The sequence below is a fragment of the Sycon ciliatum genome, chromosome 3 (genome assembly GCF_964019385.1).
Source record: "Sycon ciliatum chromosome 3, ocSycCili1.1, whole genome shotgun sequence".
Classification (NCBI taxonomy): domain Eukaryota; kingdom Metazoa; phylum Porifera; class Calcarea; order Leucosolenida; family Sycettidae; genus Sycon; species Sycon ciliatum.
The window spans coordinates 22,163,457-22,178,566 of record NC_088645.1 but is presented as its reverse complement, the minus strand read 5'-3'; the positions used below and the strand labels follow the sequence as shown (position 1 = coordinate 22,178,566).

Sequence of the window (15,110 nt, the reverse complement as noted above, 5' to 3'; positions counted from 1 at the left end):
TTCCACTGTCCTGGACCAGTGCATCACGTGATGTCAGCCATGTTGTTTCCACTGTCCTGGACCAGTGCATCACGTGATGTCAGCCATGTTGTGTCCACTGTCCTGGACCAGTGCATCACGTGATGTCAGCCATGTTGTTTCCACTGTCCTGGACCAGTGCGTCACGTGATGTCAGCCATGTTGTTTCCACTGTCCTGGACCAGTGCATCACGTGATGTCAGCCATGTTGTTTCCACTGTCCTGGACCAGTGCATCACGTGATGTCAGCCATGTTGTTTCCACTGTCCTGGACCAGTGCATCACGTGATGTCAGCCATGTTGTTTCCACTGTCCTGGACCAGTGCATCACGTGATGTCAGCCATGTTGTTTCCACTGTCCTGGACCAGTGCATCACGTGATGTCAGCCATGTTGTTTCCACTGTCCTGGACCAGTGCATCACGTGATGTCAGCCATGTTGTTTCCACTGTCCTGGACCAGTGCGTCACGTGATGTCAGCCATGTTGTTTCCACTGTCCTGGACCAGTGCATCACGTGATGTCAGCCATGTTGTTTCCACTGTCCTGGACCAGTGCATCACGTGATGTCAGCCATGTTGTTTCCACTGTCCTGGACCAGTGCATCACGTGATGTCAGCCATGTTGTTTCCACTGTCCTGGACCAGTGCATCACGTGATGTCAGCCATGTTGTTTCCACTGTCCTGGACCAGTGCATCACGTGATGTCAGCCATGTTGTTTCCACTGTCCTGGACCAGTGCATCACGTGATGTCAGCCATGTTGTTTCCACTGTCCTGGACCAGTGCATCACGTGATGTCAGCCATGTTGTTTCCACTGTCCTGGACCAGTGCATCACGTGATGTCAGCCATGTTGTTTCCACTGTCCTGGACCAGTGCATCACGTGATGTCAGCCATGTTGTTTCCACTGTCCTGGACCAGTGCATCACGTGATGTCAGCCATGTTGTTTCCACTGTCCTGGACCAGTGCGTCACATACTATGTTTGTATGTGTATTGCGTTTGTATATATGCATTGTGTGTGTGTGCATGTGTGTGTCTGTGTGTGTGCATGTGTGTGTGTGTGTGTGTACATGTGTGTGTGTGTGTGTATGTGCATTTGTGCCTTTTCCTACTGGCAGGACATCGTGCTGATGCGCCAGCGCACGCACATTCTCCATACACTGCTGGAGGGCTTTGTTCAGAGGTGAGCCATGCACGCAACACAGTCGGCGCACAGTCGTTAGTGCATGGACACGGCAGGAGTGTGGGCATGTGTGTGTGTGCGGAGGGAGTGAGCAGGGTACATGTGAGACAGACAGACAGACAGAGCGATGGAGACAACCTGATCTTCTTCCCATGCTCAGTAATTATTTTCTTATTGTCCGCAAACTCCAACACAGCCACTTACACATTTAGACTTCACTTCTCAACTCCAAAAACGGTCTTTTCACTGCGATTCAAACTAAAATTAAAATTAACATTACACCAAATTTTCGGGCTTGGCCCATCATCAGGGTCATGAATGACAAAAACATCAGTAATTCTAGTGTATTATTGTTCTCGCTTTCCCAACGCATGCACGCGTTCTCGCACGCGTGAACACGCAGACGCGATCAGCGTATCCTGACCAAGTCTCTGCCGACGATACACGAGTGGGTGCTGTCAGTGCGCCTTTCGCCCGTGCAGACGCGTCTCTACGCTACCCTGGCTGATCTACTGCAGTCGGAAGGCAACAACAGCGTCAACCCAATCAAAGCCTTCTCCATGTGCTGCAAGGTGAGTTGCAATACCCTTCTTAGAGCTACTGGCATTGGGGCATATGGCGGTTAACTTTTTCTTCATAAACATCCTCTTTTTTGTGGATGTGCTCCCTTGTATCCCAAGAAACTCTTTTTATGATAGTTAGGTAGGGTCACCAGCATGATAAGGCTGTTTGGAGCGGGTTTGTTTTTAGGGGTGAATGTATTTATCGATTTTGGGCAGAAATTGCATGTTTTTTAGGAATTTTTCAAAGGTTCTACTCTCTATCTCTCCAAAACATTCACAACCACGGTCTTGCACTGCAATGGAATAAATTTAATTCCCGTAGCTATGCAGAAGACGTTACTTCAGTAACGTCTGGCGCTAGCCAGGGTCCACACAGCTTTAATTTGGTGTTTGTTTGTTTGTTTGTGTCACGCCTGGAGCTATCCCGTATCTGTCCCGTACCGTACCATCAAACACTGCTGGCCACAAACAGCTGGCCACAATATTTGTTGGCTCCCATATCTGTCCCGTACCATCAAACACAGCTGGCCGCAAACAGCTGGCAACAGTATTCGTCGTATTATGTATACGATTCCCTAGGTATGGGGAGATTTGGAAAGAAATAGGGAGACAAGGAGGGAATGAAATTAGAAGGGACGTTAGTTGCCGAATAGGTGATAGGATGCGTCAGCAAAAACATACTTTGGAAGAGAGATCCCGTCGTCTCCAAAATACATGTAAGCGTGAATGGGCGATTCAGCGCCGGTCACAGGAAACGTCGGAAAAGAGATCCCGTCGACTCCAGAACGCCCGTGATCGGCAGAGTCAGCGCCGGTCCCAGGAAACGTCAGGACAGACATCCCGTCGGCTCGAGAACGATAGTGCGGGTTCGAATCCCATGCAGGTTATGTCTTTAAAAACAAAATTATCATCCCTATGTTTCCCTATGCAAAAAAGCATAGCGTAGGGCCCTGAGCTTCCAAGCTCTCTCGTTAGTCTCCAAGTGTTTGCCCTTGGGGTTTCATAAGGAAGTATTGATGAAGCCCTTGCTATTAATGGAAGTCTGCAAAGTGCGCCGTATATCCGACGCATGGTGTCGTGTTTGCTTTTCACATTGTTCCTCGCCCAGACGAACTATTGCAATAGGCTGTCTAAGTGCCTATGTGACGTCACGCAGCCTGAAAACTCGTAGTTACACGTAGTTACAAGGCCAAGTGGTGACAAGCAAAAGTCGCGTCACCTGCACTTGTCGTGTTTCCAACGGTCACGGCGTCACTTTGACTGGGGCGCGCTCGTTTTACTTCAAGAAGTTTCTGCTTCGCTCTCAAGCCATCATGCATTGTTTTCCTGCTGAGTGTTCACCAGCGCCTGATAGATAGGAGTTCTGAGTTTCGCTTGCCGCTGGACAAGGAAACGAGCCCAGAGTTGGTTGGTCTCAGAACTAAAAGAAATCAGCATTCGCTGCGATATAAATAACGGAGACACCCATCATTGTCATCATTGTTATCATTGTTTCTTGGCCTGTAACTACATGTAAAGCTGTACGACAGTACAGGTACAGCAGTGGGTAAGCAAACAAATCAGCTACGGCTTCTCCTTCTCTACTAAGCGAAAACTACAAACTCGGCGACAAGTAGCAGTTTATTTGAAATAAATAGTCTCGCTCTCGCGCTCTCCTCAGTCAAAATGATGCTGTAGCTGTATTCACTGCATGCTGCTGCCACTGGAAACACGACAAGTGCCGGTGACGCGACTTTTGCTTGTCACCACTTGGCCAAGTATCTTTGAGTTGTCAAGAAGCTGTGACGTCAGACTTCGACGGCCTATTGCAGTGGAAGACCGTGATTGTGAAGGTGTTGGAGAGATGATTGATCGGCTGCCGTGGAGCCTTCGAGTACTGAAGGAAGTACTGCTCTCTAGTTGTCTTGTTTCACTTGGAAGTCGCTGCTTGCGGGGAAGGCATTTCGGCAAGTGAGCTTACCTGTTGCTTCACCTTGCAGAGAAATAATTCTTTTTTTAGACAAAACATCGCAAATACGCGCAATCGCACTGTACGCGTTAGTGTACGGTGCCGTTCTTCGGTCATGGACATCCTGTTTTTATTCCAGTTCTGGGATCCTTATACTTCAAGAAATCTGAAGATGCACAATGTCAAGGGGGTGATCGTGCATTTTCTAGTGACGTTGGTTAGTGTCTGCACGGTTGACCCGGTACGCTCATGACAACCGACTAGCGTGTTACTGCTGCAGCCCAGTGACATGTGAATGACACCACCGGCTTGCCAATGCTGGCTGGCCCAAGGCACTGCCGCGTCCAGCGGCTCGTGGCTGCGTCCATAGGTGCGATGATGCCAGCCAAAGCATCTCGTCTGCCCGTGCTCATAGGTATCTAGCGTAGGCTGTTCGGCATTGCACATGAACATCGTGTGGTGGATGTCACCGGCGGTAATGTGGTCGATGCGGACGCTGACATGTTGTGCCGCACTCCATCGTTCTACACCGCACACCGACTTCCAGGGTCACTTATCTCTGTTCTTCCTGGTCACCGTATTGCCACGAGCGACAGTCGCTGAAAAGAAACCCACCCACAGAGTGGGTCTTTTTCTTGACGAACTTACCGCGATACTTCGCCATCACTCCTTCGCCCACCACTGGCCAAGTGGCGAAGAAAATGATGCTGATCTCAGACGGGAAGACGAAAAGGCGAACTTGAAGTGGTCAAAACAAAAAGTAAGCTTCGGACGGCCAGCACTTCAAATGTTTGTTGGAGTCTGCCACTTGTTTGCACTGCCGAGTGGAGGCATGCACGTCGTATGCGGACTGCATAGTGGCTCCACGGCGGATCCACTTGGGCCGGTCCGCTACCTTGGCTATCAGCGCAGGCAAGGCGTTCACGTCTGCAGCAGCATTATGGGCATCATACCACTGCTCGACGGATTGCACAAGCAGGTCTTCCTGGCGGTATGACTTACATCCAGCGTACTCAGCCTTCATAGCGACCACAACACCAACCATAACATCCAGGAATCGCTGGAGGTGACCGTCCAGCTTTTCGAAGAGGATCCTGCAGTCGAAATTGCAGACATTGGGACCAGCGGTTACGAGTTTACTGCCGACGCTTTCAAGCCGCAAGAGGAACTTCTCCAGACGTACAGATCCTTCGCTTCACTGGGGGAGGCCTGTCCGGGAAAATCGATGGCACAGCGTCTGCGTTCAGCTTTCGGCAGCACGTTTCACCCAAAAGCTCTCCCTGCAAGTTCCTCTGGAAGGCATCCTCTTCAAAATGTGCCGAACAAATTACAGAACTCTCCTCAAACTTAGGTGGCAAATTCTCGCGGAGAATCGCTGCGACCCATTTCGCTCGGAGAGCTTTATCCCGGGGAATACGATGCACCGTGGTCCCAGGGGGCTTGCCAGACTGGTTAGAGCAGCTGACAGCACAGCAAACTGGCATCGTGGCTGAAACTGTTCATGTCGCAAGAAAGAAACTCCACAAACGCCACTCTTTCTTGCTCACAACAAGCAAGCAGACCGGGAACCTGTATCTCTTTGACGTCACAGGGTGTGCGCCGGCTGCATGACGTCATGGTAAATTTCGAATTCAAATATCTCCAGAACGGCGTATCGCACGGCGATGGGACCTTCACCACCGAACTCAGCGCCTCGAAATCTACAAACTGTGAAATTTTGATTTTAGGGTGAACTTCCCCTTTAATATTAATGTCCATTGACTTGGAGACACATTGCGCTCAAAATTTTAAAAAAATCACGGTTCGCGTGAGACTCGGCTGGAAGCCGAGTTTTCCGCATCCACCGTGGGAACGCCACCACCCTCTAGGATCAAGGCGCAGATGCAGCGCCTAAACGGTGGTAGGTGAGTAGATCAGACCCACCACCAAGTGGTCAAAGACCGAAATCCCATTAGCTGCATCCATGTTACCCTCGTGCCAGGCCACGAGTTCCCAATTAACGCTCAAGTCTCACTGTAAACCGGTCTACTTGCTAGCACTAAGACCATCTGTGTGTGAAAGCCGGTTTTCTATTCACCATGAGGTACTACTGTACAGGCAGAACATTTAGCGGGGGAATAATTTAGTGCAGCTCCAAAGAAAGGGAGTCCGTCCGGTTGAACCTTTCCCAATTTAGTCCACGGACCATAGATCGTATTGAAAAGCTGGACACATCGACTTCAGTCCGGCATGTAATTTAGTCCGAAAACTCCTTGGACGAAAAAGACGGAAACGAGAGAGCTTGGAAGCTCAGGGCCCTACGCTATGCTTTTTTGCCTAGCTCATCATGCTTGTTATTAGAACTGAAGGAAATGTTTTTTTCCATTGATTGGCTACATCATTGCATTGCAAAAATGTTAGGAATTTTTCATTTCTCCTATTTTTTAAAGACATGACCTAGGATTCGAACCCGCACTAGTGCGCACTATCGCCCTGCATGCATTCCCCCGATACACTTCGCATACATACTCATTCTTCCAAGTTGCTTCACGTTATGATCTTGCATTTGAAAGCCCTATTTGAATATTGTGGCCAGCTGTCTTTGATGGTACGGTACGGGACAGGTGCGGGATAGCGCCAGGCATGCGACGGCACAAACACGCAAACACGGAATTAAAGCTGTGTGGACCCTGGCTAGCGCCAGACATTACTGAAGTAACGTCTTTTGCATAGCTACGGGAATAAATTCCATTCGGATGTTTCTGCTTCTACAGTAGGTGCTCCGAGCAGATAGTTCAGACCATGTTGCTGTGTTGGTATCCTATTGGTACCCAATGTCTGCCCGTGTCGCCCAGGTCTGGAACCACCCGGATGTACTGCACTCGGTTGTCTCGGGCAAGAACTCTAAATCGGTGAGTGGAATGCTGTGTTTGCCTGTACTGTGATGTATGTTAGTTTTCATTGGTTTCCTTGGTTGTTCGTTGTTGTGCTAAGCATTATTATTTCCATGCATTGATTTGAGAAGGGATGGCATGAAAGAGCTTACTTGAATCAGCAGTTGCCTTCTTGTTACATTGTACTCGTTACGTAAATGGAACCAAGATATTCTGGATTTACAGGAAACGTTCTTGATACGACGTGTATAGTAGCGCGCGCGGGATATCCGACCCAGAGTGTGTATTTGGCGCCCTTAACTTGCACGGCCTTTGACATCCGCCGTGGACGTGGTACGAATGCAGCTGGACGCACACCTGTGCAAGTACAGTGACATTATCGGAACTGGTCCAGGGCGTCAGTTTTGCCCCGTTGGGTCGGATTTCACCGGGCGCAACTGTCCTTGCTCTCTTTCTTTCTCAGGGCATTCTGGATGACATGGACGTCGATCTATCGTCAAGCGGCGGCTCGAAGACCAAGAAAGATTCGGCGTACATCACCTCATGGGTACGTTCATGGCTCGTATTGAATTTGTCTTGTTCATGCGACAAAGTGTGATGCTGCATTTGATCCGACATGGTAGCAATGCCCCAGCAGTGAACTCGCGTGCCGCGAACATCGGGTACTCCAACCCAGCTTGGCATGTTCATGCAAACAGTACTGTCAGGCGCCGAAGAACGGCCAGGCTAGAATTTCACCATTTTGTTAAGAACGGTCTAGGCTGGATGTTTTGCAGATGAGAACGGAAACCGTAATGTACACTAAATGTACACTCAGACGTATAGCTCTGCATAAATGTAACGTTACATGTAAGACTGTACACCATTGAATAAGAGCGAAACGGTTGTGTTAAGAACGGGCTAGGCTGGAACCCTGACCCCCCCCCCCCCCAGCTCTTCGGCGCCCAACAATAGTGTATGCTTTACTATTGGAAATTTATATTGTATACCTTCAGGTTCTTCAGGTTTCTAAGACCTTGTTTACTCTGCTGCAGCCAAGTACACGCTCAGTCTATAGGGGAACACCGTGATGATGGGCCAGGCCTGGAAAGTTGATGAAGAAATTAATGTTTTTACAGCACAGAGACCATTGTGTGTTTGTGGGGGGGGGGGGGTGCATGTGTGTGGCCTGTGTGTGTGGCCTGTGTGTGTCCGCGTGTGGCTGTGTGTGTCCGTGCGCGCGTGTGTGTGCTGAGACTGAGTTATTAAATGTTCTTGTTTGGAAGGGTCCCACCCTGGCCACTCTCTGGCAACCTCTTCTCTGGCATACAATATCACTGTACACAAAATATGTGGACAGTCATTATAACTGCAACACAAACAGTGAGATTTTTTATGCAGTGAAAATAGATCTGTGCCCAACTACGTTCGGCCGGGTCATTCTCATGCTCTGCTGTGTTTCTTTGCCTGTGTTGTGTTGTATGCTACGTTGTATACTATGTGTAGGCACCGGCGTTCAAGAAAGTGTTTGGTGAGACGTATGGTCCGGGCAGCGAGTCTCACGGTAGCAAGTTTGAGATCCTGCTGCAGATGATTAACCTGTCCGTTCTCGCAGGCGACAAGCTGCTAGTGTTCAGGTGAGCTAATGACTAAGGCAAGATGCAGACATGCTGGCTGGCTGGCTGGCTGGCTGGATGGATGGATGGATGGCTGGCTGGCTGGCTGGATGGATGGATGGCTGGCTGACTCACTGACTGTATTACTGTGTTACTGATCGTCTGACTGAGATGGATAGAGGATTGTGAGTTTTGGGTATGCATTTGTTTGACTCATTGGACGGAGGTGTGATCACTGATCAGTGCAGCCCATTGTTGACATTCCCAAGTTGATTATACTGCCGATGTGTGTGTGTGTGCGCGTGCGTGCGCGTTCGAATGTGTGTGGGTTTGTGTACCTGATCATGTGCCATTTCCTCTTGCCCTGCTCTCCAGCCAAAGTCTGACAACGTTATCACTGCTTGAGGACTTTCTGTCGTGCTCTCAAATTCCGGGCACTACGGAGAAATGGAAGAAGAATGTCTCCTACCTAAGTAAGCTAAGCTTGTGACTTGTCTTTGCCTTTGCAAAGGTAGTGTGGGCTGTGCTTGTGGTGTGTGCTGTATCATGTCCATGGCAGTATCCATTGGCTGACAGTGTGGCAGTCCTGTGCATGTGTTGTTGTTCTGTCAGGCTGTTGTGCTCATTCTTTCTCTTTCTCTGTGTCTCTCTGCCTCTCTCTCTCTCTCTCTCTCTCTCTCTCTCTCTCTCTCTCTCTCTTGACAGGACTAGATGGGTCTACCCCGTCCGCCGAGAGGGAACGAATGATCAATGCATTCAATCATCCGGCCAGCACAAGAATACGTCTGTTTCTCTTGTCCACTCGGTGAGTGTTGCACCACCTGCACTTTTTAGTTGCAAATTGTAACGGTGCAAGTATTCTGAATTTATTTCCCTCAATTCACTACATTTGCCCGAGTTCAAAAATCTTAGTTTTTAACACCACTGCGAAGTTGAGAATGCAAATCTAGAGGTCTGGACTTTTGAAACGTGCTGGAGGGAAGTTTACGGCTCTACCTGATGCGAAAGATGTGAAGTGCAGTGGGGAGGGGGGGGGGGGGTACTCATTAGGATTTCTCTCTCTCTCTCTCTCTCTCCTTCCCTCCTCTATCCTAGAGTTGTTTTTAGAATTCTCATCGGCTCCGCCCCCGAGTACAGTGGAGATTGGTTGGGTGTATGTGACAGGGTCCATGTACTAAGTTTCCATCGTGTTTTTGTTCCGCTGTGTGTTGTTTGCAGAGCTGGTTCATTAGGTATCAACCTTGTTGCAGCCAATCGCGTGGTGATTGTCGATGTGTCCTGGAATCCTTGTCACGACGCCCAGGCCATATGCAGGTTTGTAACGTGTGTGTGTGTGTGTGTGTGTGTGTGTGTGTGTGTGTGTGTGTGTGTGTGTGTGTGTGTGTGTGTGTGTGTGTGTGTGTGTGTGTGTGTGTGTGTGTGTGTGTGTGTGTGTGTGTGTGTGTGTGTGTGTGTGTGTGTGTGTGTGTGTGTGTGTGTGTGTGTGTGTGTGTGTGTGTGTGTGTGTGTGTGTGTGTGTGTGTGTGTGTGTGTGTGTGTGTGTGTGTGTGATGCACATGCGTTTGCTTACGGTATGTTTGTGAAGCCGTTTGTATTCCACTGCACCGTTGCTTTCCATAATCCACCAATCAATCTTTCCTTCTCTCTCTCTCTCTCTCTCTCTCTCTCTCTCTCTCTCTCTCTCTCTCTCTCTCTCTCTCTCTCTCTCTCTCTCTCTGCTATTGTTTTTGATGCGTACATAATAGAGTGTATCGTTATGGACAGAAGAAGCCATGTTTCATCTACCGTTTGGTGGCTGATAACACTCTGGAAAAGAAGATTTATGAGAGACAGGTCACCAAGCAGGGAATGTCAAGTAAGAAGAATATTCTTTCTAGTGTGCGTGCGTGTGTGCTGGTGTGTATGTGTTAGCATGGTGGCGGTCGCTCGGTTGTGTGGCATTGGTGTATAAAACAGAGAGGTTCCAGGCTGTCCAAGAGAGTGCTCAATACCGAGAGATAGAGCTAGTTCAAACAATAAGAGGACGGAAATTTTTTTTAACTGAGTTTCACGCACTAAACGATCATTGGTGTATTTGTACGTGTATGTAGGTGCCCTGTGTGTCCGGGGGGGGGGGGGGGGGGGGGGGGGGTCCGGCATGTGTGTGTCTGTCTATTGTCTAGGTGGCATGCTCAATTAGGTTTGTTGTTGCTGTGTCTTGGCGCGTGCGTGCAGATCGTATTGTGGATGAGTTGCATCCGGAACGTAATGCCACGAGAGAAGTTATGAACAGCATGTATCACACTAAGGTATGCGGTGGAGTGGACACGGTTGCAGTCTAGTTTCCAATGATTGCTCTGATGCATGCCATTGCTTTGTTTTGTCCTGAAAGCCTAGTCCGAATTACTGCACTGCAGACGCATGCTCGCCTGAAATGTACGCAACAGTTCTCACTCTCTTGACCAGGGATCGTACAAACCCTGGGTTTTGATGCATCTGTACGACTCCCTGCTCTTGACCTTTGGTCGGTGTACGAGACGCACGCACAGTTTCCGTAGGATGAGTACTTTTTCATGTAGTACTGAATGCGGCAAGTAGGACTCGCCCATCCTCCCCTCTCCACCTGGACCTACTCCGCAACGAGCATGGTGACGTTTTCGTTTCGTGTGTGTGTCTGTGTCTGTGTGTGTTCTTTTCATTCAGGAGGTTGATCCGAATGCATCCAGCGACTTCACAGCAATCATGACCAACTATCCGGATTTCGTGCTGACATCCATTCTAGCAAACCACAGCAAGTTGCTTACCAAGGTAGGGTTCTACGTCTGTATATCTCAGGTGACTGTATATCTCAGGTGGCTGTATATCTCAGGTGGCTGTATATCTCAGGTGCCTGTATACCTCAGGTGCCTGTACATCTCAGGTGCCTGTATCTTAGGTGCCTGTATACCTCAGGTGCCTGTCTATCTCAGGTGCCTGTATATCTCAGGTTCCTGTACATCTCAGGTGCCTGTCTATCTCAGTTGCCTGTCAATCTCAGGTTCTATATAATTATCTCAGGTGGCTGTATATCTCAGGTTCCTGTACATCTCAGGCGCCTGTATATCTCAGGTTCTATATATCTCAGGTGCTTGTATATCTCAGGTACCTGTATACCTCAGGTGCCTGTCTATCTCAGGTGGCTGTATATCTCAGGTTCCTGTACATCTCAGGTTCCTGTACATCTCAGGTGCCTGTACATCTCAGGTGGCTGTATATCTCAGGCGCCTGTACATCTCAGGTTCTATATATCTCAGGTGCCTGTATATCTCAGGTGTCTGTATATCTCAGGTGCCTGTATATCTTAGGTGCCTGTATATCTCAGGTGCCTGTATATCTCAGGTGCCTGTATATCTCAGGTGTCTGTATATCTCAGGTGTCTGTATATCTTAGGTGCCTGTATATCTCAGGTGCCTGTATATCTCAGGTGCCTGTATATCTCAGGTGGCTGTGTATCTTAGGTGGCTGTATATCTCAGGTGGCTGTATATCTCAGGTGGCTGTATATCTCAGGTGGCTGTATATCTCAGGGGCCTGTATATCTTAGGTGCCTGTATATCTTAGGTGCCTGTATATCTCAGGTGCCTGTATATCTCAGGTGCCTGTATATCTCTCTCTGGATATCTCAGGTGGCTGTACATCTCAGGTGGCTGTACATCTCAGGTGGCTGTCCATCTCAGGTGCCTGTACATCTCCGGTGCCTGTATACTGTATATCAGTTGAGTGTGTAGTATTTTAACTGTTTGTCTTGGTGCGTCTGTATAATATTATGCTGGTGTGCTATCTGTTTGTGTGTTTATTTTTCGGCAGGCACCATTTGAGCACACCTCCTTGCTGGCAGAGGATGAGAAAGAAAAGCTAACCGAGTTGCAGAAAAAGGAAGCTTTCGCAGGTACTTTTGTGCAGCGTCCACCACATCTGTTTAGTGTACCGTGTGTATGTGCATGTGCGGGGGGGGGGGGGGGGGGCCAGTTGATACAGTAGTCGAAAAGTAATGATGTAGCATCGCCGCTTGGGTGTTAAAGGTGAATCAATGTGGAACATCCTGAAATTGTTTCCATTAGTTCTTTAGTAATCGCGATGAACAGGACAAGGCGAATCTATATTTATAACGGCTTTATTGTATTGTCGATTCAGTTAGTCCTGTTTATCGCGATTATTAAATAATTGTTGTCGCCTCGTCCTTTGTTTAAAGATTATTTGTTTCTTCATGTATGTGAAGTCAGCGTATTTTCTTTTGGACTGGGATGTGTTTTTGTCTGCAGCTTACGAGAATGAGAAGTTGTGTGTCCAGCAGGGCCTGCCCACATTCTCACCGTTTGCCGCTCAGAACCGATTTGCCAGCCCGGTGTAAGTGTGTGCCCGTGGAGCACCTACGTCTGTGCGTGTGTGTCTGTGGGTGTCCGTGTGGGTGTCCGTGTGGGTGTCCGTGTGGGTGTCCGTGTGTGTGCCCGTGTGTGTGTGCCCGTGTGTGTGTGTGTGTGTGTGTGTGTGTGTGTGTGTGTGTGTGTGTGTGTGTGTGTGTGTGTGTGTGAGTAAGTGAGCACGCACAAGCAGTTTTAATCTGCCTTGCCTCTTGGTATAATTTGTTTCATTCAGTTATATATTTTTACAGCTGTATATTGTATGTACCATGTAGTTGTCACGTTGGCGTAAGAAGCTCATTGACAGCAATTCCGCCGCTGTGTTTTAAAATGATGTGCGTCTCCTGTAACCGCGTGTGAGTGAAGTGTGATGCGGTGATTGCGAATGAAATCCAACCCCTAGTTTGCCACCACTGCATGCTGGGATGAGTGCATGCGCTCATCTGAGCATGTAATGTACTCCGTTCTGCCGCTGCGTTGAGAAGTCCACAACCGACAGACGGAATGCATTGTCCGCAGATTTGGGCACAGTGTACAGCTTCACTGTGTGAAATCCCACCAAAAGTGTGTATTTGGGCCCAGGCTTGCTCAGCCTGATACCCCCTGGCAGTGGTACAAACACTGCTGTATGTACACAATCATGTACAAATACAGCAATGCAATGAGGACTGGTCCAGGGGTGCTAGCTTTGCACTTTGGGTTGAAATTCACCTAGAGCAGCTGCAGTAACTTCCGTTTCTACGGCACCGACGACGTTAGAGGGCGTTTGAAATGCGTACAGATCGAGCCATGCATATGTGTGGTGTGGTGTGTGTGTGTGTGTTTGTGCGTGTGTGTGTGTGTGTGTGTGTGTGTGTGTGTGTCCAAGCACAGTTGAGCGTCCTGGCTATTAACACCGTGTGTGTGTCCTGCATAGGGTGGTGCCCTGGTTACAGAATGTACTGGCTTCATTGCAAACTGGCGGAAGCTTGATTTCCCTCACTGTGACATACATTTTTGTTCTTCGACTCTAAATAAACAAACAAACAAACAAAATGTACCAGCACAGGTCCAGCTAGGGGATCCATACAAGCACAACTAAAATTAGCCATACCACACAGTAGGCGATGTATCTGCCACCCGGCTATAGTCAGGCATGGTGCTGGCCTGGCACAAGCGAAACTTTCCAGGCTGGCTGTGTTTCTCAACACAATTGTATAGCCGGCGGTAACGCGGACGTGCGAACTTTTACTTGCTTACACAGCAGAAGCAAGAGTCTTTATTGGTATATGACAAGCCGATGTCTTTCTCAGAAAAGACGTTGAATGATAAAGGAACACAGCTAGTATAGAGGATAGGAATGTGCCAAAAGCAATGTGATAGTATTCTACCTGGAGCAAAAATGGGGCAAGAAAGTACAATTGTGTATAGTGACAATTGTGGCACGAATGGCTTCACAAAGTAGAGGCAACAACACTCGCCTGCAAGAATAGTGACAAGGTGATAGCCAATAGCACCGAGAGCGTGTGTGGTGGTGGTGGTGGTGGTGTGTGTGTGTGTGTGTGTGCTTGCGCTTGCCTGCATGCTTGCTAGGTTTTGTCCCGTCTCAGCGTTATCTCTCGGTGCTCCTCATTGTCACCTTGTCACTATTCTGCTTGGCTTGCGTTGCCTCTGCCGTCTGCAGCCATTGGTGTCACATTTGTCACTGTGCAGCGTGCGCCTTTGTGCTTTCCTGCCCCATTCTCGCTCCGAGTTCAACTGGTCTATATTATCATACCGCTTTTGTCACATTCCTCTTCCCTATATTAGCCGTGTTCCCTTGGGTTTTTCAACATCAGCTCTGACAAAGATATCAAGTCAATGTCTTTCTGAGAGCTGACATGCCAGTATACGTTTAGAGTCTTGTGGCTCTTGCTCCTGTTGTGTGGTTCGGCAAATCTCAACTGGGAACAATCGTGCCGGAACTAATGTCTCCTGAAGTAATAATTATAATGTTATGGATGTGCCTTGCATTAGCAGAACGAAATTCTCTGTATATGGTACAGAATAATGCTGTGACATTTCGGCGGCGATTTATTTTCGGCGTGGGGTAGAGGGCATGGTATAGTGCGGCAGATGCTGTGAAAAATGTCATCGGCGTTTTAATTTTGGCGTTTTGGGTCGGTGCCGAGTATAGCCGAAATTAAATAGCTGCCGAAAATTTGTATATTTACAGTATTGCATAGACGTTTTGCATGGTGCTTGTTCTTAAAGTTAGTTTTCTTGGTTTGCTTTTCTAATTGCTGTACTTTGTCGTATTGCTGCGTCCTTGCAGGAAACAGCAGCTCAGGAATCCTGAACCAGCTAGAGAGGAGGATCTAGTGAAGGCCTTGCTCAAGCACCCTCCTTCGCGTTTGGTATGTCTATGTCAGCAGCCTGCTATGCTCAATGTGGCGTGTTTTATGTAGTCGTCTCCTTGTCTGTCTCTGATCGTTTGTCCGTCTGTGTGTGTACTTGTATGTGTGTGTGTGTGTGTGTGTGTGTGTGTGTGTGTGTGTGTGTGTGTGTGTGTGTGTGGTGTGTGTGTGTGTG

General features: G+C 48.5%; 1 protein-coding gene across 1 annotated transcript in view; it reads left to right on the top strand.

Annotated features, from left to right (window-relative positions):
• Nucleotides 1-15,110, top strand: part of LOC135811752 (helicase ARIP4-like) — a 31,831-nt gene that overhangs the window by 12,285 nt on the left and 4,436 nt on the right. The window contains exons 7-20 of the mRNA XM_065324994.1: nucleotides 1,139-1,203; nucleotides 1,607-1,775; nucleotides 6,549-6,605; nucleotides 7,051-7,134; nucleotides 8,073-8,203; nucleotides 8,558-8,655; nucleotides 8,888-8,987; nucleotides 9,401-9,496; nucleotides 9,928-10,037; nucleotides 10,397-10,470; nucleotides 10,865-10,969; nucleotides 12,007-12,088; nucleotides 12,462-12,546; nucleotides 14,854-14,935. Coding sequence (XP_065181066.1) covers nucleotides 1,139-1,203; nucleotides 1,607-1,775; nucleotides 6,549-6,605; nucleotides 7,051-7,134; nucleotides 8,073-8,203; nucleotides 8,558-8,655; nucleotides 8,888-8,987; nucleotides 9,401-9,496; nucleotides 9,928-10,037; nucleotides 10,397-10,470; nucleotides 10,865-10,969; nucleotides 12,007-12,088; nucleotides 12,462-12,546; nucleotides 14,854-14,935 — 1,338 coding nt within the window. The remainder of the gene's footprint in view (nucleotides 1-1,138; nucleotides 1,204-1,606; nucleotides 1,776-6,548; nucleotides 6,606-7,050; nucleotides 7,135-8,072; nucleotides 8,204-8,557; nucleotides 8,656-8,887; nucleotides 8,988-9,400; nucleotides 9,497-9,927; nucleotides 10,038-10,396; nucleotides 10,471-10,864; nucleotides 10,970-12,006; nucleotides 12,089-12,461; nucleotides 12,547-14,853; nucleotides 14,936-15,110) is intronic.